Source organism: Aulostomus chinensis, chromosome 20, assembly GCF_037954235.1.
Source record: "Aulostomus chinensis isolate RoL2024-O1b breed Wild chromosome 20, RoL_Achi_v1.0, whole genome shotgun sequence".
NCBI lineage: Eukaryota > Metazoa > Chordata > Actinopteri > Syngnathiformes > Aulostomidae > Aulostomus > Aulostomus chinensis.
The window spans coordinates 3,272,611-3,298,284 of record NC_141339.1 but is presented as its reverse complement, the minus strand read 5'-3'; the positions used below and the strand labels follow the sequence as shown (position 1 = coordinate 3,298,284).

General features: G+C 45.4%; 1 protein-coding gene across 4 annotated transcripts; it reads left to right on the top strand.

Annotated features, from left to right (window-relative positions):
- The first annotated feature begins 451 nt into the window (after nucleotides 1-451).
- Nucleotides 452-25,674, top strand: hmbox1b (homeobox containing 1 b). 4 transcript variants are annotated; one of them, XM_086189638.1, is made up of 10 exons: nucleotides 452-569; nucleotides 6,682-7,353; nucleotides 11,616-11,701; nucleotides 14,277-14,387; nucleotides 17,912-18,065; nucleotides 18,290-18,372; nucleotides 18,990-19,085; nucleotides 20,292-20,386; nucleotides 21,070-21,153; nucleotides 22,314-25,674. In XM_086189638.1, exons 2-10 carry the CDS (start codon nucleotides 6,689-6,691, stop codon nucleotides 22,455-22,457), a joined length of 1,518 nt encoding a protein of 505 aa, XP_086045764.1. In that variant the 5' UTR covers nucleotides 452-569; nucleotides 6,682-6,688; the 3' UTR covers nucleotides 22,458-25,674. The 4 variants fall into 4 exon arrangements, with proteins under 4 accessions (XP_086045764.1, XP_086045763.1, XP_086045765.1 ...); XM_086189637.1 differs by lacking the exon at nucleotides 452-569 and adding an exon at nucleotides 4,376-4,569 and having other exon boundaries at nucleotides 6,685-7,353; XM_086189639.1 differs by lacking the exon at nucleotides 452-569 and adding an exon at nucleotides 4,376-4,569 and having other exon boundaries at nucleotides 20,295-20,386.

Sequence of the window (25,674 nt, the reverse complement as noted above, 5' to 3'; positions counted from 1 at the left end):
AATAATCGATTCGTAACTCAGCATGTGTGTGTGTGTGTGTGTGTGTTTGAGAGAAAAGCCCCCGGAGGAAAGGCTGGAACAGATGAGTCACTGCACTCCCTTGAGACAGAGCTTCGCGTGAAGACTTTTGAATTAACGCCACACCAGCACAAGTCAGTTTATACGGTTTAAGCCGAAACAGAAAACCAAACTCATGCAGTCGAAGCCTGTTTTAGACATGGATAACACAATTCTGAACACAGATGAAGGGGCCGAGGGGCTCTTAAGACATGCAAGGGGCCAAATATACCATACAGTAGATGATCATCCTTCCTTGCCTGCTTCTGTTATTTTTTTTCCATCCAGCAGGTGGCAACATAGTAGCTTTTACACGAAGAGAACCAATCCCTCCTCTATCTTTTCCTTGTGATTGTGTGTCACAGCTATAATAAGGAACGGGGCTAACTGTGGCCTGCTTCTCCTGCAGCATGGGGCGAGGCACACCTGCGTCCCCTCACCTCATCAACCTGACAACTTGGCCCTCACTCCCCTGCTCTGCCAGAGAGTTCCGTCTCATTGGGGAGTGCTTGGTGAGCTCACTTCTCTCGTTTTACAGTGTCACTGCTGCGCTGTGCTCGGTGTCCTCAGTGCCTGAGTTCCATGTGCCAGGTCTCTGTGTCATCTCCACCGGTGGTTTCTCTCCATGCCAGTGTTCCAATTAACCTCCTTCAAAACTATTCCAGTCAGGCTCTGCTACCAGAATGGGCCCTTCCCCCCTGTGCACGTCGTAGTGTGTGGCCTCTCCGTACAGTGACAGGAGGCTGTAACCTGAAAATACGTTATTTTGCATTAAGGAGCCGACAAGTGTGTGCACGGTGGTTCAAACCTCACTTCCTGTGTCCATGCGGTGTCGCTAAAGAACTCGTGCCACCGTGCATCACATAACACAGTGTAAATCAAATGTTTGATACATCAGGCACACTTCTGTTTAACCACTAGGTGGCGATGTAACTATGACTTTAAATCAGCCTGTGAATGTCTTCAGGTTAGGACTAATCAAACGAAGTTTGGAGAAGAGGTGAGGTGACAGGGGGCAGGACGGTCTTCCACTGCCTCGCGACAGTTATGCAGTTTAACGAAACCCAGAGACTTCATCATAACTATATCCCAGTTTTGTAAGGTGTTTCTCACCAAATCTGAGAGGGTTGATCCAGTACGAGTGGTATTACACCATCTGAAGCATAGAAAAAGGGATTTCTTGTTTCTACTTAGCTATAGACTGATCTGCCCTGAAATATAATGAGTTCTTCAGTGGCCCATTCTACACCCCTCCACCAAGTTTTTACACAGAAACACTTCAATTATTACAGAAGAACAGAATATTTCTAAATCCAACAGCAGGTCCTTCGGAGGATGTCGCACATCTCCCAAGTCAACGGGAGGAAGGCAGCTGGCATGTTCTGAGCAGGAGCAACAAATTACTGCAGCAATTTATGCTCATTTTTCAACAAAAGGGTGCCGTAGATGTTGGTTTCCAGCAGTTTGGCACCAGAAACCAATCAACCACATGCCTGCAGAAGAGTCGGCTGCAGCTGCAAGACTGGATTTGACCAGCGACTTGTCCAGATGGTGTAGCATGTGGTTTGAACAGCTGGGGAATCTATGAGATAAGAATAATTGCCCAGTGATGGGGATTTTGCAGAGTGGCCCATGGTGCTGGTGGTTGTGGTCTGGGCTGGTGTTGGTCACGGACACCAGACAAAACTACAGAACTCCCAAGGCAACATGAATGCAGTGTGATAGCAGGATGAGGTCGCTGCGTCACATTGCTGAACCCTTCCTCCATCAGCATAATTTCTCTTTTCAGCATGACAGCGCTCTGACTCATGTCACTAGGTTGTGCAAACAAATTTATTCAAGCAGAAACCATCAAGTGACCAGGTTACAGGGCAACTCTGGGCCCTGGAGATGGAGAGAAAAACACTTTTTGTGGCCAAGAGATACAACGTGCTCCCTCAGTTTTGTTACTTTAAGCCTTCAAGTTTAAGGTCACAAGATATAACGTATTCCCAACCAAAGCATGGGAACATGTTATGTCTGTTATATATCATGACCATTAATTAAGTCATGGGGAAAAAATCATATTTTGTGGCCGAAGCGCGACTGATTTATATTTCATGACAACAAATTGATGAAATGGAGGGAACAAACCTTATCAAAAAAGACTCGGATTAGTTGTTTTTTTCTCTCTCTATGGCAACTTCAAGACTTGGGAGTAATGTTATTAAGTTATAATATCGTCCATATTTCAAGACTTAACAACATGACCCACGCAAGCGATGAACATGCATTCCACAATCATAAAATCCTATCAAAACGTATATCAGTCTGGTGGAAAGATGAGTTCAGACTCGTTGTAACTCATCGCTCTCTTGGGCGGGATGAAAACACGACTGCAAGACAGTGAATTGCGACGATTCTGCAGACTAGCAGTCACATCTCATTTACAAAAGCTGAGGTGCTCCACTCTAAGTGAAATCTGTAGTGTATATCTCATATAGCCGAGTGCAACTACGGCATCATAAGCACCTTAAATGAGCCCCATAAGTCCATGATGCATTATTCATGACTGATAGGTCATATAGACAGCTGCTTGAACGTCATCAATATTCATCATGTTCTGTTGTGCAACACAAACGTTTTAAAGTGTGTCTGACTACTGAACACGTCTGCCCCTGACGAGGTCTAACTGTCTGGTTCAAAGGCACTTTGAGCGCTGAGCGTTTGTTCTGCTCAGATGTTCACTGCGTGACCTCTGTAGGAAAATATGCTTCAGATGATTATCAGGCAAAAGATTTTATCTTATAGTACAAATGTTACTTATGAATAGTTTATGCTATGTGTGCTTATTTACGTGGCTGAATTACTAACCAGGGACGATGGGGAACTTCCCTGCAGGGGTCCTGAGGGCTGCAGGATGTCCACATTGAAGGACAATAACTGAGTAGAGATACGTAAGAAATACTGCACGATGTTGCTTAACAAAAAAAAACAACAACAAAAAAAGTCTGTACTTTGCTTGATTACTTATATGGTTCTAATTTTGACGTCGCATTTCATACTGAATATGTTTACATGAAACAAATGCATTATACAGTGTTATTCAGACTTGATATCACCCTTCAGCAAGTGTTTGATTGTAAAAAAAAAAGAAAAGAGAGTCAAACCTAAAAAGATTAATTATAGCACACTTGAGTGGCATTCAATGTGAATTCTACCCGGACACGAGCAGTTTAAACTTGGCCCATTGAAGGACCCGTACTTGGCGGTGGCTCGTCCCTTCACACGTGCGTCGCTGGTCAAAGCGCCTGTTTGAGGCTCCGCCTTAAGACGCGCTGACTGAGGTTTTGTTCAGTCACCAATGAAAATGTGGATTTCAAATCTTCTCTTCTCAGTGTACTCATTTGAGCAGTCATGCACTAAAATTTTGTAATGTCCTGGAATTCGAATTCTTTATTTGTTGATTTAGAGCAGACATGAGATTAAAAATGCGATTAATTAGACTAGATTAATTTTTTGTAATTGCCTGACAGCACTAAAAATAAGCAAACACACACAAAAACCTGCAGCTGTGGGAACCTGAAGCCTCCAGGGAACGAACACTGAGGATGGATTTAAGAATTTTTTTAAATTTATGTTTTGGTACTTTATTAAGCTTTTTGTTATTCATATAGCTTTTTGTTCTTGTGAGGCTTCCATGGAGGCTATGTGTTGGCCGTCACGGTTTCCTTGCAGGCTTCAGTGTTAAAAAACGTTATGTTTGTGCAAAAAAAAAAAAAAAAGATTCCAATACATCAACAGACAAAAGTTGACTCTGCAATTTGAAGCAAAAACTTCTTTTCATTTTTACTGAATTTTTCAGTGAGACAGAACAGAAGGATATTATTTGAATTGTACTTTATTTGTTGAAAAACTGCACACACACACACACACACTCTCTATCATATGTGTAATTACTTTTGCGTTTTTGTCTTTTATGTCTGCATTCACAGAAGGGAAGTGAGAGTCACTTGGCGAACAATTTAATCAACATTTCCAAACAATCTTGAATGTTATGGCCGCTCCGTGTGACGATGAGCGCCTGACTTAAAGAACTCCAAAATTCCACGTTTTCTGCTTCAAAGTAATCCACTACATCGGCTGTGACCGCACCGATGGGACAACTGTGGTCACAATAAAAACTGCATCGCCTTCGGGTGACAACTGTAGAGCTCAGAGACACCCCCCCCCTTTTTTTTTCTTTCCTCGTTTTAGGGATTTGTAGTTTTTAGTGTGAAAAACGCCGCCGCGTGGTAGAGGCCTTTGTTCGTGTAAAACTACAGTTCCCTCGGAGCTGCTCGGAGGTGTTAGTTGTCAATATGGCTGTTGTCAGACAGACAAAGCAGAGAGGCAAATAATTCGCCTCTGATTAGAAACCCTTGGAAAAGAGTCCGACGGTGAGCTGGCGGCTCATTATCTGGCCGTTGACGACACCGCGGGGCCCTGCTCACGTTACAAAGTTAAATGGTGAAGTGGCCGATCGGAACAGAGGTGAGTCTTGTTGTTGGCTATCTGCAACGCTGAAAGTGATGTTATTAATATCAAATGTGCGCTAGCCAGCAACACCGGCTAACCCCAGCTAGTATCAGCGTTGACATGGCTAGCATGTTATGCTAATCACCCCACAACCCCTGCCGTGCCAAAATAGTCAACGCTGAGCCTCTAGCCGCCCTCCGTGGTGCCCGGGCACCGTTTCAGGTACAAACAGAAGTTATTGCTGTGATTCGGGGTTGTAAGGTTGCACGCTGGATGAATTAACGTCATTTTTGTGTGTGTTGCCCGTGTGCCAGAGAAACATTTGCAAACGTTCGCTATCGGGCAAAGGGCGTGAAAGCTGGCATCACCGGCTGCCCGCAGTGATGAAGCGAGGGACGGATCTGTGCTCCAACTCCACGGCCCCATAGTTAGCAAACAATAGCATACAGACCGTGGACGGTATGGATCATTTTAGGGCTGCGACAGTTTGCACAGGAGCGACGTCTTAACGTGACGGTGGCACCACCGTTGTCTCGAAGCGTACCGGAGGCTGGCGTGTCCCCTCCGTCACCGCACGGCTCTGAACGTCTGTAGGGCTTGATAACGGTGAACCGTTGGTTCGAGCCCGAGAGTTGCTAAACTTTAGTTTGAAAAGCTCATCAACCAGGCTGGAGGAGGATCGAGAGGAAGTTCACCAGCAGCCTGAGACGGGCCCGCTCCAGTCGCTCCTGAGAGGCTACTTAGAAGTAGTCCCGGTCCTGAACTTTCTGTTCTCTGCCTCCACTCTGTCAAACCGGTTTCATGTGACCTGGACTGGAACAGTATAGGACATGCATCTGCATCAGATTATGTCAAATCTTTGTTGACATTCAGGTCGTAACCTGCTCTGAGTGTTTCAGTCAGTTCCACCAGCTCCTGTCAGGGTGAATAGTCAACTCTGTAAATACTTGAACAGGATGGGTAATGATTTGTCACCCACAGCTGTGATTGCTACAAAATCTCTGCATAGGAAATCAGAGCCAGTACAGTACATTGCTCAAGTACATCCGCCTCAAAGTAAGCAGATGTAACACAGTTGCTGGGATGCTTCCAGTCTAACTCAACTTGACAATAATTTACAGCTTTATTACCTTTGTTCCTAAAGTCATGATGGTGAGTAAGTAGAGTGGTGGCTGTTCAGCCCTCATACTGAGATGTGCTGTGTTACAGACGTGGTGTTTCGGTGCTGACCCAAAGAGACTGTGCCCTGTATTTGTCTGAAATGTTGCTAATTGCACCGCTCCCTTTACAGCTCGACCCTCAGACTTTTAAAGACTACCAGTCACTCTCAGTTTCCTTCATGATAACCTCAAACCACTGCTGACAGTCTAAGATCCCGTCTTGTTTTTCCTCTTCTCTGCTGAGTGTAACACAAATGTGTGAGTGACCTCTTTTTAAGCCATCTATCATGTCCGCATAGGTTGTCTTGGCACAGAAGAAAGAAAATCTGCCGCAGTCTTGATTCCAGTTGCATTGATTTTGAGCGCAGCAAATTGCTTATGAAAAACATACAGCGTGGGTGGTGTGCAGTGCCGGGGATATATTGGAGCTCTTAAAGAACGGCAGTCAGAATGTTAAGATCGCATCAGCTGTCAAGGTGACTCTGGCACTCTGCGTGTGTTGCCTGCTGGTTCCCAAAAATAGCTGATTTTTATGCCCCTCCCTTCCCTTTTCTTTCACACTTCTATCTCTCGCTCTTGTCTTCATTTTCTTATCTGCTGCTGTGTTATTTTCTTGCAGGTTTTTTTTTCCTCTTTCCCACCCTTTTCTTTCTACTTTACCCCTCTCCCTCCACTCCGCTACGTTTCTCTACCTCCTTTTCCTCTCATTCTCCCTTTTCTGCCCATCTGCAGTTGCATTCCTTTTCACCCTTTCCTACTTAATCCTCTAATTTCCTCCTCGCCTATCTTTTCATCTGTCTCATTTCTGCCTGACTCTGCCTGTCCTCCTTGTCCTCCTGTTTCACTTTCACTTCTTGTTTCACTTCAACATCTTGAAAATCCACTCTCTTACCTTTCTTTAACTTCCCCCTGCATTTCCTGTTTCCTCTCTCTGTCTCACAACCTGTCTGTCTTGTCTCTCATCCAGCAGCAGAATGTCTGAGTTCAGCGAGGAGCCGCGCTTCACCATTGAACAGATAGATCTGCTGCAGCGGCTGCGTCGCTCCGGCATGACCAAGCAGGAGATCTTGCATGCACTTGACACTCTGGACCGGCTGGACCGGGAGCACGGTGACAAGTTTGGTCGCCGCACCTCTTCCTCCTCCTCTTCTTCCTCCTCCTACGGAGTAGGTGGGACAAACAGCTGCACCAACAACTCTGCCTCTAACACAACCACATCATTCAACAATAACAACACTGCCTCTGCAACCACCACCTCTTCTGTGACATGCAACGGCAACAACAGCGGCGAGGCCGTCATCGCCGATCACTCTGCAACTGCCGCCTCTTCTACAACCTCCAAAATCTCCACCGCCACGCAGACACAGTTTGGCACCAGCGGGGGCCTCTCACCATCTCCAAGCAACAGCTATGACACCTCCCCACCTCCGGGGCCGCCACCCCCTTCCACTATCCTGCCCTCACCGGTGGCGCTGGTGGCGCTGTCACAAAATGGGCGGGACAGCCTAGCCGCCACACCCAATGGGAAGCTGTCTCCTCCACGATACCCAGTGAACAGTGCAGCAGCAGCGCGAGCCTTTGGGTTTGAAGCTACAGAGGAGGACCTGGACGTGGACGACAAGGTGGAGGAGCTGATGAGGTCAGTAGTTCCAGGGAGGAAGTAGGCGGTGCTGGAGGTAGCTCTGGCAGAGGTTTTGGCTGTCTCATTTAGACGTAGCTGTAATGTTTTGTCCTTTGCTGGCTTTCAAGGCCTCATTGACTCAAGTCCCACTGTGTGGTGACTCTTCTTGCTGTGTGAAATGGCCATGAAGGAATGAAGGAAGGATCCCTCTTGGCACAGAGAAACCTGCAACAAGCAGCCATCGCTAATGCCTTTTCAAGAACAGTGGGCCGGGTGTTGAAGGAGTTGTGTTTTTATAGTTATGCTGGTAACAGAAGGAAACTACATTACTGTGTGTCAAGGTGGAGCTGGAGGCTGTTTTTGCCTCCAAGGTCACAGTGACAGCTTCCGTTGTTGTGGCAGCTACAGAGATCTGCTGGTGTTTGAGTGACAGCAGAGGAAGCCCTGATCTTGATCTTGTGATGCAGACATTTGTTATTAAATGACACGAAGCAGAACAGCTGCTGAAGCTCCATGCTGCTGCTGCTATTAGAACACGCTTAACAGAATTGAGGTTCTTGACCTTGGAAAGAGAAGCGGAGAAAGATCTATTTAGCTGCTGAGCTTGATCATAATGCATGAACCTCAGTTGCAAATGGGCTTCAGAGTCGTTGGGTGATAGATGTTCAATGTTTTTGGGTCTTTTTTGTCTCTTAGCGGGACTTTTAAGGACTTTTCCGGTGTTCGTTGGCCTCATATTTGAGGTCTGTGTTTTGACTGAAAAGCAGTTATAGAATCTAGAGAGTGTCTTGTTTACATTTAATAGCTATTAGTGCTGCACGATTAATTCGAATCACAATGTCAGTGTGAGTGATTAAGAAAAAAAAAGAACGCATTATTTTAAACAATTGCAAAAGTTTTACAGAAACATTTTTTTGAAAGATATTTGTTGTTCCTGATGAGTAGAAGACTGTAGAGATGTTGATTCTATCTTTAACGCGAGCTCAGTTTGCATGTTTGCGTTGACAAACACAAATTTCAAAATGATCAGTAATTTTTGTGCATTTTTCTCGATTACCAACAAGTAGGCCGACGATGCCGGCGCTTCAGAATTAGATCACAATATCTAAAAGCTTCAGGAGCTTTCAGTGCAAGAAACGTTTTAGCTCTGGTTTTAGGTGGGGGTCAAACCGCATCAGTCCTGCACATCAAGTGTGTTTCCTCCGCGTACGTGGGAAGTTGAAAAGTTTTAAAGTTTCTGCAAGAGCCGTGTAAAATCTGATGAACTGCCCCGAGGGGCGTGAGAGACTGGCGGAGAGGTGCTGGCCACGTTTGCTTGCATCTCTGTCGCTGCTGCAGCTGGGCCGGTGCTTTACTTTGAGGTGCTGGGTGGTTAAAAGTGTGTATCCAAAATCTGGGTTGCGTTTCATGACTTTCATTGTCGTAGATCTTTTACGAGCCTCTAGTGGTGCGTCCTACATTATCAGGTAGTGTTGATAATTTATGTGCATCCAAGTCCAAGCACATAGACGGTTTCCAAGAGTGTGAACAAATCTGATCTTGGATCCGCTTCCTCTTGTCATCACCATCACTAAATACAACAGGATGCAGAATCAAACTGGTTCTTGTAGTCTTTATGCAGGCCGTGTAGGCACGGCTTGTGTTTGGTGCAGCTACAGTGAAACCCTCTGTGTTACTTTGGAGCCGTTCCTCCATGTGGGCACTCTGATGCGTGGTGCTCAACTTTTGTCTTTCCTGAAGAATCTGCTGGTTATTTTCTTGATGCCCTATGAAGTGCGACACCTTCGAACTTTGTTTTACTCTGCTCTTGTACTCGTTGTAAGGGAATGATTGACGTCGGCCTCTGTCAGAGTGATACTTCCTTTCTCTTTAGTGTGTTAATAGAAGACAGAATAACATCAATGATTTATCTGCTGTGTGTGTGCGCGTGTGTGTGTGTGCACGCATTTCCAGCTTATCATATGATGATCATAGAGCAGGAGAGAAAATTGTGGGATGCTTCTATTTTGCTTTTATCAGTTGTTTTCTTCCGTTTTGTCTTTAAAAGCTAAATAATTTTATTTCTTAGCAATATTTAAATTCTTGAAAAACCAAACATTAGAAAATATAAGCTTTGATATCATTACACTGTACATACTTTTAGTAATAAACGTGCAATAAACACGCCTTGCAATCTCAGTGCAAAACTGTTGCATTTTGCTGAACTGTAAAAACCTCAAGTGGTGATGAAGTGGAGGAAGTATGATGGGGTCCAAGTAGACAGAGCTGGGCTTTCTTTTCCCTGTCTTAACCAGCTTTCTTCCACTCACCTGCGATGTAGAATTCTGCTCTTAGTACTAGTACTGTACTGGTACTTTGAGAAGAATGAAGTACCACATTTACAACAAGGATTTAAGCCTGAACACAAAGAAGAAGGTCACAAGGTGAAGAGCTGCACTGGTATTTTCTCTTCAGTCATTCAGGCCACCAAATGACAGTGTGATGATGAGTGTGTCTTGAACAGCGTGCGCCTTACAAAGACGTGCAGCACAGAAAGGAGATCTTGTTTAGATTATGTGTACAGTCAATAAAGCCGGTATTACAGGGATGCGTCCTGTGGGAGAAGAAACAGAAGAAAAGCCTTTCAGTGGCAATATTTCATGAAAGGACAGGCACAAGGTCTGAAATCACACTCTCTGAATAGCTACCTACTAGTTACTTAGCGCCATTACTCACATGGCCTTGTCAGTGTTCACTAAACAGCACAGTTGGCATGTTAGCCACCTCCTCTCTTCCTCTAAGTACTTTGTACATTAGCTTCCCGTCTCCTACTGCTGCGGGCCTCTGTTGCCTTCTCGCTGCCCTGTATGAACCGTCGTATAGAGCCCCGACTCTCTCCCTCTCTCCTCAGAGTTGCACTAGCTCTTCTGTCGCTCATTCATGCTGCCTCTGCATTAAATTACATGTCCTCTTTAGATAGCCCGAGAAGTTAAGTAGCATTCAAAGCCCTCGTCCGCCCCGCATGTAGGACTCTCCAGTGTCTCGCTCGGCGGGGCTGCGGGGGTGTGACATGCCGTTTCAGCTTGTCAACAATCCCACTGTGCCCTTCTGAATTTTCCTCACTTTTAAGTGCACATTTCCGTCTCTGCAGGGGTTTGGCCTTTGAGCTGGCATCCCACACCTCTCTCCCTCCCGCCCTCCTCCACTCTCCTCCACTTCCCACTCCTCCTCAGTCTTGTACAGCCGCTTGTGCTACATTGATTCACTGGTGTCGATACAGGCAGCGTTTTTGAACTCTAATTTTAGCTGCGCCACAAGAGACTGGTGTGGAGGATATTGATGCTGGATGTCAAGAGTCGTGACGCATTTTCATTTCAGAAATATGCTAACTGAGCGCTCAGGACTTTGATGCCCGCCTCATTTTGAGATGGTGGTTCAAAGGATGCTGTGATTGTGTGGCTGGAGCACCCCTGCCCCTCTGGTTTAAGCTGCTTGTGGGTAGGTGCCCACTAGAAATGACTTAAACTTGAGTTTTAGTAGGATGAATGCACCACCCAGTTTATATTTGACAGGTGTGCACAATCTGCCAGCTGCGAGGAATGACGCCAAGGCAGCAATAAGGCTGTTGGTGTGTGTGTGTGTGTGTGTGTGATTGTGTACATAAAGGGGAGGGGACTGGGCTGGAAGCCAGAAAGCTGGGTGGGTACACTGTGTGACTGCACATGTTCAGTCACCACCCTGTATTCCTGCAACTCTCTGCATGTTTTTGCTGCTGATGACTGAGGTAGCAAAAACATGTCTGCCATATACATACATTTAGAAATTCTAGATCACATGATTAGAGCTCAGCTCCTTTTGATTTTCCAAGGCACTGCCTTTGTGTTTCTCTGAAACGCAACACTGACAGTGTGTGAGCTATAAAGAAGAACAATAAGGCGGCAAGAAGGCAGCTAATTAAAATGGAGCCTTTGTTCTTTCTCTTGTCAGAATGTAAAAACACAGATTTGTTCAGTTTGGAATGAGAACAGTAAATCTGCCGTTGTATAGTATAAAAAGGCCAGAGCCTGATGTAAAGCAGCAGCCATGAGGCGAGGGAACAACATTTTGTCTTCAAGTCTTGCTAAATGACAGCACGTCTGCTCGCTCCACACTGATGTGTGCAAATCCATGGACGGAGTGAAAAAGCTGAAATCCTTTTTGACACGGCACTAGTCGTCATGCACATTGCTGCTGACACTATCAAGGAATGTATTTGTGTACTTATTCATGGTGTGTGTGTGTGTCTGATTGTGTGTTTGCAGGAGGGACAGCAGTATGGTGAAGGAGGAGATCAAAGCCTTCCTGGGGAACCGGAGGATCTCTCAGGCAGTGGTGGCACAAGTCACTGGTTAGTCAAATAAAGGTTATCACAACACCAAAAACCCCAGTACACGGCCATTTGCAACTGTCTTCAGGTGTTTCCAGTCTCGGACGCACTTTCCACCATCAACCATTTAAAGGAGGCAGTGTAAGGTTGTCGTCTGCTCCAGTAACTTCCCTGACTTGTACAGCCGGTGTTGAGTTTGACAAAGTTGGAGCAACGATATAAAGTAGAAAAAGTAACACCCCTCCTTGCTAAAGAGGACGTAAAAGTCCACGAGATGAAGCTCTGGTGCGATTTGATATATTTCACTTCTTTTTGGTGTGGTGACAGTTTGTGATGTCACCTCCTCTTCTGCTCTGCGACAGCAGGATCAGGATCAGTCGGCCCTCTAAAGCGGGTTGACCTTAGTTTAAAAAACAAAGCAAAAACGCATGTACGTCGCAAGGTTGGACAAACAGTTGAGCTTTTGTCAAATTGACACTAATTGAGCTGGACAGTTAAAGGCTAAGTGTGTCAAAATACCATTTTAAACTGAAATACTGTGGCACTGCAGGGACGTCCTGCTGACATTGTTCAGAGTCAAGAAAACATCTTCGTATGATACAGATTCCTGCAAAAATCACCGTGAGCTTTTTAATAGAGTTTTCAATGAAAATGAGAAGGTTAAAAACATGACCACTCATTTCAAATCAAATCATATCCCAAATCAAATGGTGCAGCCCTACTGAGCAGACGTTCGCAGCGGGGAAGACGCATTTGTCGCCACCGAACTACGGCTACATTCAGTCTTTGATGCAGTCGGTCCACCCTCCATCCCAGGCTCATAAGTGTTTGCAAACACTACCACATGATGATACACACAGTAATGTTCTGACATGTCAGTGGACCCTGTAGTTGCATTGCACATGAATCATGGAGGAGGAAATAGTGGCTGTATCTGGGCCCTACATAGATGTGGACGTGGCGCCACTTCATGCGTCCCTGGAACATATTTTTAATCATATTAAGGCGACGTTGGACTTCTGAGGCATAGAGAAGTCCAGAGATTTTGGATGGACATGCCATGCTGGCTACACTCAGGTATGAAACTAAGAAAATATTTTGGGGGCAATTTTGGCCCCCACAGTCTAAAAAAAAAAAAGGGGGTGTTTTAAAAATGATTGGGGCCATGGGAAAAGTTGTCGTTAAGAGTGTGGTTATTTTCAAGGCCCAACTGATTAATCAGCCGATTATAGCCATTGGAGCATATAAAGTCTGCCGATTGACGCCGATTTTAACATGTAACGTCCAGTAATAAAATTCCGTTAACACGGTGTTTTTATTAGAAATGGTGTCCTTGTGTATCCAGTAGGGGGCGCTCCGACTCATGTCGCGCTCCACAGCACCCCCAGAGTGAAGTAGTGTACGGTACTAAAACAGCAGTTTGCCTCAATGGTAAGTTTATAATTACGAGTTTGTGAAACAAAAAGTAACTTAAGCTTACATTTTCCCAGGACGTGCCTCGCTGTGCGTGGCATGGTATGTTAGCAAGCTGACGAAAGCTAGCTTAAATATTAGCTGCCTTGCTAAGCTATTTAACCGAGTCCGTCACGGCACCGTGAATGATGTCACGGTAACGTTACAGTACCACAAAGTAATATCACGCTCACTCAGGCAGCTGCACGCTACCAGACTAGAAAAGACCGGAGCAAATAAGGATGACGCCTCGTCACCGTCGAGTTTCCAGGTCAAAATCGTGGCTGGCAGGGTCCGTCTGTCCGTCGACGTGTTAGCGGGAGTGGTGGAGGAACTCCGACTGGTTGACTTCGGTGGGTGGGTGGTTTAACTGGCTTGACCAACCGGCGGCCCGTGATCTACCACAGCACAGCAGCTCAGGTAGGACATGCAGTGAGAGGCGGGGGCGCGCACCGCCGCGTTCACATAATCAGCGCAACCTTGTTAATTCCTGGAGAATAAAGAGGTGTTGGCAAACACTAGGGGGCGATGTTGGCCCTCGCAACGTGGGTTTTGGAGGCATTCTTGGCGAAATTGGGGGCCAAATGGCCCGTGGCCCTCGCTAATTTATAAAACTGGCTACACTTTATTAGTTGATTTTTGGTCATTTAAACTAATAACTGGAAAATGAGGCTAATAATCCTTGATTAATAACGAGTGAAAAGCAAGCTTCTCAGTTCAAGGAAAACCAAACGAGAGACCTTTGTACCGCCACAAGATATCACGTAATAATTAGTCTTGTCTCTGTACATGAAGAATGTCTTTAACCTGTTGAAGGATGTCACACTGGTCCAGAAGAGCCTTAAAGTACATACCACTGTTGCTCTCTGACAATAGTCACAAATATAATTAGCACTTTTTATTTTCACGATTATTTATTCTGTTTTGGTTTTGTAAATCTATGTTAAGTAATAAATGTAAGAAATTTCCGATCCAGAATTTCTAGAATTGAATCATTGGACTGATTGTTTTTATTCGGACCACCACGCCAGCAGCATGATGAGATGCTGAACCAGTTGGCATTATTTTCTGGTTGCTGAGGGTTGAAAGATCTTCAACTGAGAATAACAATGCAACGCTCGTCACCGTCCCCTTGCCTTTGCAGGTATCAGCCAGAGCAGGATCTCCCACTGGCTCCTGCAGCACGGCTCCGACCTGAGTGAGCAGAAGAAGAGGGCCTTCTACCGCTGGTACACGCTGGAGAAGACCACTCCAGGTGAGGAGGAATCTAGCAGTGCTCAGTGTGAGTTTGAGTGTTTTGATCATTGTAGAGCTGCAGTCACGTAGAAAGCCCCTCCCAGGATGGTGAAACTGACAAACAGCACTGACTTGTTTCTGTAGTCAATGTGAAACTTGTTGAAAGTGGTGGCTGAGATGTTGAGATTCCAGCTTGGATGCTCTGATACAAGAGTTTGTCTCACTCAGCGCAGCAGGGAGGACCCTCCAAAGAAAGGAAGCACAGTAGGAAAACACTCAGCTGCCTGCAGTTTCCTGTTCAACTGTTGATGAGATGAGTAGAAGTAGTCGGCGTCTTGCAGTTAAAGTGGTGCAGGGAGATGTGATTGCTGTCATGCCTCAATGCCAGTGAATATTTTATTCACTAACAGAAGCATCTAGACTGGCGAAATGACTTGCATGAGAGAGAACTGAGTGCTTGTTTTTGTCAAGATTATATAACAGCAATGCATATTCATTGTAATTGTTTTAAGGTTCTGTTTCTCAATGACCAGCGCCCCCTAGTGGGCTGCGAAACGCTTGTAAATGTAAGCTCTTGAAATCATGATGGACGTTGTGTCTTTAAACAGCACAAAGCAAAACCACTTCATCAGTTTGAGATGCTGAATTTGATATGCTAACAGATGAGGTTCGCCTATGATGTCACAAATACAGCAGAACCCTGATAGCGTCATTATTTCATAGAAAAACTTGTGCGTAAATACCATCATGCATGAGGCCACCGTGTGGCTGGATGCTCTCAGGTGCTGAAAGCCTCCAAACTGAAGTGGCATCTTGAGACACTACACCTGGCTGCTGGTGGATCCAGTGAATGCACCTCTGATAGACTGATAGATTGTTAGACCAGAGCAGATTAACCAAAAAGATTTGGAATGGTTGAGATGATGCAAGCCCAAGATTTAAGTTCTCTAAGCTGAATGCAACATGTTCATGTTCAGCACCCTCTGTCTGGTGAGTAGAACTCTAGTTTAGGGCTGACGTGAATGCTTCAAAGCTTCATTTGTCGCCATGGCAATCAACGTCCAAATCAGTATTTGATGATCGTGGCTTTTTTCTTTTCTTTTTTTTTTTTCCCATTAGGTGACATCAATCGTCCCACATGAGGCAGGAGTAGAGGTGCTACATTGTGCTTATTATTCATGATGCTAAATTGAAATTATCAGTACTTGGTCTCAGCTGGAGCTTCAACCTCATAATTCTGTGAGTGGCAGCTGTGTCTCTAAAGTCAGCGGCGCTAACCCTGCCGTCGTGACGCACCGCAGTCAGGCTTTCACGACACAGAAACGATGCCGGAAAAATGTGCAGGTCTGGAAGAACCTCCAAATGTGCTGACATGACCCCAAATAGTCGAGTCCTAGATCTGCTAAACAAAGCTGGCATGTCACGAATCTGCCGCCACAAAATTTCCATGGCTGATGTTTGCCTTGTGCGACCTGCATTCTTTTAAACCCTGATTTGGGTGAAGCTTTGGTTATTCTCAGGTAATGAACACCTAAGCTCTCAAGCCCCCCAAAAAATGGTATTCAGGACAGCTCAACTCTAGTTGTATTAATATTTAATAACAGAGGTCAAAACATGAATGTCCTGCTAGCTGCTGCTCTACTCCAAATAATGTGAGTCATTTTTGATGTGTGGAGTGTAAGTCTAAGTCCCGTCTAACACAAGCAAATAGCAAATCAAGATTGAATCGGAGGTGATTGTAGGCGTGTAACGTCACCAGTTATCTGGATAATCTCTGTAAAATTCCCAGATGGTCAGTAATATCATGAAAATTGTAATTACCACGATAACCATGTGTGAATCCCGGGCTTTTAAGTCACACTGTCACGCCTTTCTGCCTCAGCCAAAGTTAGCAGCAACAGTCTCCCACAGACCGCTGAACTTCCAGGGTGTTTTGTGTTGGCCCCGCCCCCTTCTGAAAACCACCATGAAACTGAAAGTGTGGCGGAGGCAGTATGAGTGGCAGTGGTGAGGGAGCTCGGGGGGGATATTTCAGCCTTCTGGAACAGAACAAAATCAGACGGGTTGGTCCCTGTAACCCAAAGGAAAAGACGAGCTCCTTTAACGGAGTGTATCTTCAGGCACAGTTGAGCGATCTCACGATTGCTGATTTTTGATGATGGCAATCGTGATAAAATGTCATTGCATCTGTCGTGAGAGGTGTGTGTTTTTTCTGACGGAGAACAACATTGTTGTTCAATATTTCTCAATGCTTCCTCTGGTCAGTAAATATTCATGGTGAAATTGTGTCCTTGATGTGTAATTGTAGAATCGTATTTTGTTATGAATGTATTTCTAGATGGTGCACACGTGACTACCTGCCTGCACGTTCCTCACTGCACCAGGGAGGAAGATGTCTACCTAATAGAAAAACTCAAGCTGGGTGTTGTAGAGGTTTATATCACAGAGAACAGATAAATGTTCTCATGTTCTAAATACTCGCATCTTTAAAGAACGCGCCTCCCAGTGTCCTGACCTTAGAGGCCTGTCATTCTCACCTATTCTTATTTCAGCTTTTACCACATCAAAACGTCAGTGTGAATGTTTGTACTCTCAAGTCTCAACTGATTGTTTTGTGGCTTCAAAAGTCTCTCATTTAACAGCAGAGTTCACATGAGTGGACGGATCTAAAATAGTCTTCTTTATGTTTGAGTTTACTGTCGTAAGGAAAGATTTTTCTCTGCAAAAGCTTGTAGTTTTACATCCACCGTGCACTGTAGATGGTTAACTGCAAGAACAGTAGATGCCCTGCTAGTGTGTGTGTGCGTGCGTGCGTGTGTGTGTGTGCGTGCGTGCGTGCGTGTGCGCTTGCATACACGCATATCTGTGCTGTACCAACATATAGGCAGGCAGCAGACGTCCCGTACTCCGTCCTCTGCGGCATGTTCCTCGGTGGAGCCCTGCCAACAGTCATTGCTGGAAACAGCTTCTCTCCTATTTATGGCCAGACGGGGCCCAGCCCACACACACACACACACACACACACACACACACACACACACGCACACACACACACCTCCATCACTGCTGCAGAGAAAACGGATGCCCCATTCATGTTGTTCTGATAACTCAGCCAGTTGCAGCGTGACCCATTTAGGGCGGATTCACACCACGTGTGGCAGATGAGGTTATGACACTGTGAATAAGCTTCTGACCTCATAACATGTCAGAGCTTTAAGCTGGCTAGTTTAGGGAGTTTGTTAATCAGAGCTTTTGCTTGCCTTTCTCTTCTGCTGTGGTTGTGACTTCAGATGCAGCACAATCCCTGTCAGCACTATTCAGATGCATGTTTAATTAGAATATATCGTTAGATTTACCGAAGGTGACGTAGGATCCGGCATACATTTTCATGAAGGGACAAACTTCTGTGCTTTTCAGCTCATTTTTCAAAGCACCTTCTATGCACATCATTCCTGCAGTTTGTACACTTTGACGTCCTCTTCTGTGTGAACTGCTCCTGTCAGGCTTCTTTAGTGGTAACTCGATCTTGGACTTTCTGCTCAGGTGCTACTCTGAACATGCGGCCGGCTCCATTGCCTCTGGAAGAGATGGAGTGGAGGCAAACCCCGCCTCCTCTCACTACTGCCCCTGGAACCTTCCGGCTGCGTCGGGGAAGCCGCTTCACTTGGAGGAAAGAGTGTCTTGCAGTGATGGAGAGGTGAGAAGGCCGATAATAGAGATTTTATCGATAAAAAGACGATGAATGGAAGTTTCACTGCTTCTCGGGGAAGTAATACTGCAGCTGCTGGAGGATGAGGAAACCAAGTTTTGAATCCCAAAATTGGCTCAGTGTTAGCGTGTACAACAGTAACTGCAGAGTGGTGACATCGTCCTTGTGTGATGAAATTAATTCAATCAGTGTGACTCTTGTGCTATTTATAGCTACTTCAACGACAACCAGTATCCAGATGAGGCCAAACGGGAGGAGATAGCAAACGCCTGCAATGCTGTTATTCAGAAACCAGGTAAACCACGTGCACCAGGAAGGAGAAGGTTCAACGTTCTGACAAATATAACCTGCTAATAAAGGGATTGTTCTCAATGTTACCATGGAAATGATCTTTATCTGTGTCAATAATGCGTCTTAACACACTTGATACGTTTTTGAGCTGAGGAGGATTACATCTATTACAGCTGGAATCTGTAACTTCACACCATCAGTGACAAATAGAGACATGAGATCAATAATGCTCAGTCAAATCACCCGTTTGGTTTTTTGTACTGCGTCTTTGTGGTGCTGATCTTTGTTCTCCGTCTGATACGTCTCCTGTCGACCTCCAGCCCTCAGTGTGGAAGCGCTTAAGTGGATAAACCGGTTTTGCAGTTGATTACATCACACAGGTCAAGTGTGTTCCATTGCATTGGTCCAACAGCAGCAGACAACAGCTGCTCATTTACTGTATATTTACATTCTTAAAATCTTATTTGTGAAGTCTAAACCCAGATAAGAGAGGACGTGTCACCTCTAAGGGCCAGAGGGGTGGACAAGGAAACGAGTGTGGTAGATTAAAAGGATCAGAACAGACTGGGGACAAACCAGGTTATCCTCACTGTCATCTCACTGTCATGTGGTTCGTTGCAGGGAAGAAGCTGTCGGATCTGGAGAGGGTCACCTCCCTGAAAGTTTACAACTGGTTTGCCAACCGGCGCAAAGAGATCAAGAGACGAGCTAACATTGGTAATGTGGCCTTGGGGAGGGACTGGGATGACACCACACAGCAGATCTTGTTTAAAAGCCATTTAAGTGATGTATTTAAAGGTGCCTGTTACAGGCAGGCTGAACGGTTAGCGCTTCCTGTTTCACCCTCCACATCGACAGGAGGCAGCAAATCACCGAAGATTGAGGTGTCCAATAAAGAAACAAGGAAATGCAAACTTTTTTTAGCTTGAATGTGAAAAGATCACTTTACCCCAGTACTCACTGATGGTCACATGTTTCATTAGTGATGGCAGGAATCTGACTGCTGCAGCCATTCTGGGGCTCGTGCATCGCTGGGTGATGAGCTCCTCCAAGCTGCAGTGACTCCCTGTCTGACCAAAGTGATCCCCTGTACTTTGAAATGCATCACTGTAATTAGAGCGCTGATTTTTGACCCGTTGTGATCACCTGCAGCTAAACGATCTCGTAACTGATGAGAATGGAGGGGGGTGCAGCCCAACTTTTGGCAGGTGCATGAACCTACAATAGGTGTCAGGTACCTTTTTGTAGAGCAGGATCAGTCAAAGTTGTGTTTTGCCTATTTCAGCTTTTTAAATGTTTCTGTTAATGGGCAATTTGAACTTTTCAGCTATTTGAACTATTTAAACCATTTCATTTAGTCAAGGATTAAGCAGGTTCCCCGTTTAATCTCTTTATCCCCCACTTTTAGCCACCTAAATATCTGAACAGTTCCTTGTACTTCAGTGTTTCTACAGTCTATCCATTAATTTTCACAATCCTCATTACCTTGCAAGCTCACTGGTTTACCTGTTGTCCACTACTTTTGGCTGTTTTATAAGTCAGTGATTTCATTTCGCAAGTATTTCAGCAGTTTATCTATTAATATTCACATTTATCGTTAACTTGAATCCAGCTCACTCTTTTTCCCACTACTGTTTGCTATTTTAACGATTTAATAATTTCTTCTTGCAGTGTAATTCCACATTTAATCAGTGAATTTCTCCATTGGACTAATGTTATATACCTTTTTAGTTTAGCTTACTTTTTCATGCACTGTCAATTCTAACAATAATGTTCAGGTGTTACAACTGCCTCAGTATGTTGATGCTTCACAAGTACTCCCAGGTCACGCACCCCCAGTGGAGACTCACTGCTTCTTTGTATGTGCTGAGGGACACTACAGTGGTCGGTCATCAATCTAACAATTCATCCTTTTCCTCCAAGAAGCCACAATCCTGGAGAGTCATGGGATAGACGTCCAGAGTCCCGGGGGACACTCCAACAGCGACGACATTGATGGGAACGACTTTGCAGAGCAGGTAGAGATCAGCCGAGACACATTCAACCAGATGATGCACATGAGAAAGCCTCATTTTTACATCATAATCATGTGCACGAGTCTTCTTCCTGCATCATTTCTTGAGGAGAGGCTTGTTATGAGCTTGTCTCGGGCATTTTACTCCCCTATGATCGAATAGGACAGTCCATCAGTTCCCCTAACAACTTAGCTTCTCAGTGGGGTTGAAGTTGTGTTGATAAGCCAGCAGCTTGTTGCCTGTGAGTGAAACTCTGCACTCTCATGACTTCAAAGATTCCTACAGAAAGACAAACTGTTGGGACTAATAAAGATGGGGCCACAGTTGCTCCTCTGATTCACTCTGTATGAATGAATATTGCCTCCCCAAATATAGAAAGCACACCAAGTTCTCTATCATTATTAAGAACTGTTGCTGACACTGTCACTGAACCCCAGCCAAGGAAAAATCGCGCTGCTCTGCATTATTTTAGAAACCTACAGATGGAATTTGTGCTTCGGTGTAAATCCCTCAGCTTTTCGGTTGATTGCACAGCCTGCAAATCTTTACCCTCCTGACAACTGAGGGCGTCTGGAAGGAAAGATGGCGAGGTGGCAGTCAAGAGAGACATGCTGGATAATTGTGAGAGCGGGGAGTCGATACTTTTGAATGCTGTTTAGCTAAATGAGTAATTCTCCTTCCTGTAGGCGTGTGATCTTCCCTACTTTGACAAGAGACCTCTCAGCCGACCCTTTGGCCTTTATCGACTGGAACCCACATCGCCAACACAGGTACCGCCTCCTCCCACCTGGACATGCCCGCCGTGTGTCTTCATTCCAGTAAAACATGCGTAGCTCATTTTTACTGTCATGCCTGATGTCACCTCTACACAGTGCGAATCCCCTCTGTGAGACGCTGAATTAGTTCCAAATTCCTGCCGCGGTGGAGCAGCTGCTTGTCTATGTCAGCTCATGTTAGCAGAGCGTCAGGCCTGACTAGCACACGATAGAAGGATTCTGCTCAACAGGAACATTTACTGCCAGGTTACAAAGCATTAAATGTGGTTAGCTCTGCTGTTTGGTGTGTGAACCTTGCTCCCTCCTCCCCCACCTGCACCTGAGCGGACTCACCTGCACCACGACTCTCTCAACCCTGCAGGAACCATCACACATCTACTCTTGAGAGCTGCAGTTGCTCCGTTTCCACATCCAACCTGGTTCAACTGAGCTTCTACCACACTTACAGTGACACTTACGCCTGTGGTCCAGAGACCTCATGGTGCATTCAGGTGTCCCTCGTAACCTCTGAGATCTGAAAGCCAGGAGGCTGTTTCAGATAGAGATGGGATAGCAGAGTGATGGTGTTGGTCCAGATTCCCTTTATCGCCTCCACTAAATACGTACCGAACAAAGAACTGCTTTGGAATACAGTCCACCTGAATACTAATAAGAGTGTTGTGTGATTCAGTGCAGCCTCAGGATATAACCTTAGATAGAGAAACAATAAAACCCAATTGCTGGTCAGGTAAAAAAGTGTGATTACCAGCAATAGTAAATGTTTTACTGCAGACTTGAGACAATGTGGTCTTTTCTTCTTCTCAACCAGTAAAAATGCAGCGCAGCAGTTTTAGCTCTGGGTGATGAGAATTTAATCCTCCGAGTAGCTGAATTACTTCTCACAGCCTGCTCAGGCTGCAAGGAATTACTTGATAGCAGTGAGACGAGTTTCCCTCTGCAGGAGAGCAGCGTCACACATGCACCCTGTCACATGACATGTTGGCATCTTCTTCTTCTTCCTGTCTCACACTGTTTATCTCCGACTTCTAAAGAAAACCGGTGGAACAGAGAGTGCTGCGCGTCTTTGCATTCAGATTGTAGTCAGAGCCTCTCAGTTGCTCCCTCTACAGGCAGACTTCCCCCTGTGGTTCTGACCCCTCCCCTCTCTGCCTCAGGATGACAGCGCAGCACACAGCGAGCACCAGGACCCCATCTCTCTGGCAGTGGAGATGGCTGCTGTCAACCACACCATCCTGGCCCTGTCCAGAACCGGAGGCGTCCCCAGCGACATCAAGACGGAGTCCCTGGAGGACGAATGAACTGCAGAGGAAGTGGGGTGGAGGAAGCCAGTAGAGGTTGAAGGGAAGGAGGAGGAGTAGAGAAGGTGGGGCTTAGTAAAGAGACTCAAATAATGCTACATAGAAAAGCTTCTGAATCTGTCCCGCAGCCCCCGTTCACTCTGCGTCCCCCCCACCCCCACCCTGCCCCCCGTGCTAACAGTAATTAGCCCACTCATTCACCTCAGCCCACGCTGCCCAATATATTGACACAGCTGGCCGACGTGGGTCACTAGACATCCTCTTATCTCTGTGTCAGTGTTCCACGGAAAGAAGACAAGAGAGCAACCCAGGAACTCTGCTCTCCTCCCTACCTCCTCTTTCCTTCCTCTCCTCTTCCTCACGCCCTGCCCCTCCCCCTGGTTGTCTGAGCCGATCCTCAGTCTATCTCACCTCAACGTCAACCTCAGAAGAATAACCTTGTACTGTATATATGATATATGGTTCTTATGGTTCTCAGTCACACTCACCTCATGGTGCGCTACCTACCTACCTACCTACCTACCTACCTACCTACCTACCTGCCCTCAACAGTCACCCTCCTCATCGTGCAACTCATCAGACGAGCAGTCTCCAAGCATTGTGGGAAACACCAACGGGGACAGAGAAGAAGATCCGGGCAGAGAAGCGTCCAGTCACGTGGCTCCTCACTGGAGTGGATTTGAGTTTCACCATCAGCTGCTGTTGAGTCACCAGAGAAGGAGTAGCCTTAACGTCATCTCCCTGTAGAGCAGGTGGGAAGGATTACCTGCACATGCTGTCAGGTGTGTGTCCATCCAGCAGCAGCAGCAACGCGTCTAGGTGTTCTTAGCCCAAATGGTGACTGGATATCTAATCATTTCACTTTGATATTTAGCTCGGCAGTGACACTATGAAGTGTTTGAGGCTACAAGAATCAGTTAAGGGTCAATGTGATAATCAAGCAAATGTAAGCTATCTAATAACGGGGAATTGTGCTTTGTTCTAATCATCCATGCCAAAGGAAAAGATGCTTATGAAGCAGACTGGTGAGTCAGGTCTGAGCACCAGAGACTGGTCGAGGTGGTGGCGATGGTGTTCGTGTTCATCCAAAGCTTCTTTGGCGAATGTTAGTTCTCTCCTCACGTGTGACGTGATAACGACAGCGGGCCTGTGTCAGTAAAGATAGCAGCCAGACACGCTCAAATATCTGTGAGCTCTTTTACTCCTCGTTCTGTGGCTCTGCCTCTTAATGCTAGCCTGAAGAATGTGCTTTATGAAGATTTAGTGAGAAGTCTAAATCAACACTTGAAATGGTTTAGAATAGAAGAGCGTGTGAGGCACTTTGTTTCTAGGTCGTTTCAATCACCTCAAAGGTAGAATCACCACTTTGAAGGGGATCTTTCTCCACTGACGTCCCCCGATCTGGACTGAAGGAACAGTTTTGCATTGTGGGAAAATGCTTAGTCACCTCTTGCCTTCGGTTATATGAAAAGGTCAATATCACTCTGTCTGCGTGCTACATGGTAAAAGCCAGGAGATAGTTAGCTTAGCATGGTGACACATCCGTCTCTGGGTTGATATCCTTTTAATTATCCAAGTATTAAGTATAAAACAATCCATTTTTATACTTTTACAGGAGACAGAATCAGGTAATTGGTCAATTGAGTATCAGGATGGTTGTAAGCATTTTTTATCTGTAGATGGAGCCAGCTAGCTCCCAGTCGTTAACTAAGCTAAGCTAACGAGTTCTCTCGCTCCAGGCTTTAAACTAGGCTAAGCTAACTGTGTGGTGTGAGTTATTGTCTAAATGTGAAAGTGATTAAGCAGATTTACCAAAATACCAAACTCTTCTTCATTGCGGAGCGCCTGTCTTAGTGATGGAACCAAGTCCCTCCTAGCAGGGCCCCAGACACACAAGTGTGAGCAAATCCCGGGACGCTCATGTATGGATTAATCTGGTCTGGTCGATGACGTTAGCTCTGTGTTTTTAAGCTACCTGGTTCATTGATCCCCGTTATAGTATTCTCTGGACTCAAGTCTAGCTCTATTTAAGTCACATATAGACTCAGTACTGGGACCTGTGATACACAGTGAAAGGGTTGAAAGATGAACTTATGTATTTATACTCATTTTTTTATGGTAATGTACAAAAATAATGACATATGTTTTCAATGAAACATGCTTTTGTTGTTAAATTAATCATCCTTTTTAATTCACCCAGTCTTTTTTTTTTTTTATTTTGTTGTTCTTTACTGTCATCCATTATTTGGCTGAACAGCAGTCTCCCCCCGCGTGTGTCTGAGGTAGTCAGCTGTCATGTGAAAGAAACGATGATGCACCTTATAAAGATCAAAGTATCGCTGTTGACAAAGCTTGAAACATTACCCCCCCCCCCGCGCGCGCAGTTTCCTTCTTAAGTCACGTCTGATATACAACAGGAGTAGAAAAACACATTTCAGTGGGAGTTCCTCTCTCACTCTATATGTTCCCACTCCAGCCCTACGTAGTAGCGATGGAGAAGTAAACTCATGAGGACGACAACATGGCGACTGGGTTCAATCCAGCTCGTCCTTCAGCTGTGTTGTGCCCCAGACTTTGGTGTGAGGAAGGTAAAGAATATTGGGCTGTAGAAATAGTCGAGTTCGTCATGCATGGAAGGAAGCCAGCGCATTTTGAGATTCTCACTTCAAGACACTTTGAATTCAATAACCTTCATGTTGTCTCAGAGATGCTTCGGCCCACTAAGCAAGTACAAATTTTAAATCCAGCAGTATTTTTACGTGAGCGTTCAATCTTGCTAGAATTGGGATGGAAGGAGGAGCCCTCAGGTGTTGCATTTCCAGTAGGGAAGCGGACTACAAGGGGGTTTGCCCTTCCCAGTGTCGTGTACTCCAGTGGTTGCGCTTCTTATTCTCCAGGGACGTCCACTCATGGTGTGTCAGGGTCAACATGTCTCCATGTCCTTCCGTGTCCCCAGTGAAACACCAGTCACGTCATCACAATATAGCTCCTGATAAAGAGGACTGAATGCTGTTGTATCAATCTCAAATGTAGTTATGTTGAAAATTACTGTATTGCCCATTTCGGAATTTAGTGCCTTTTTTGGACAGTAGACTGTTCTGTAATTAAGATGTAGTATATATACATTTTTTGTACAGTTTCTTTGTTCATTTTTTTAACTTGTGTTTATTTTAGTATGATATATAATGTACAAGAGAATAAAGCTATATCAATGAGA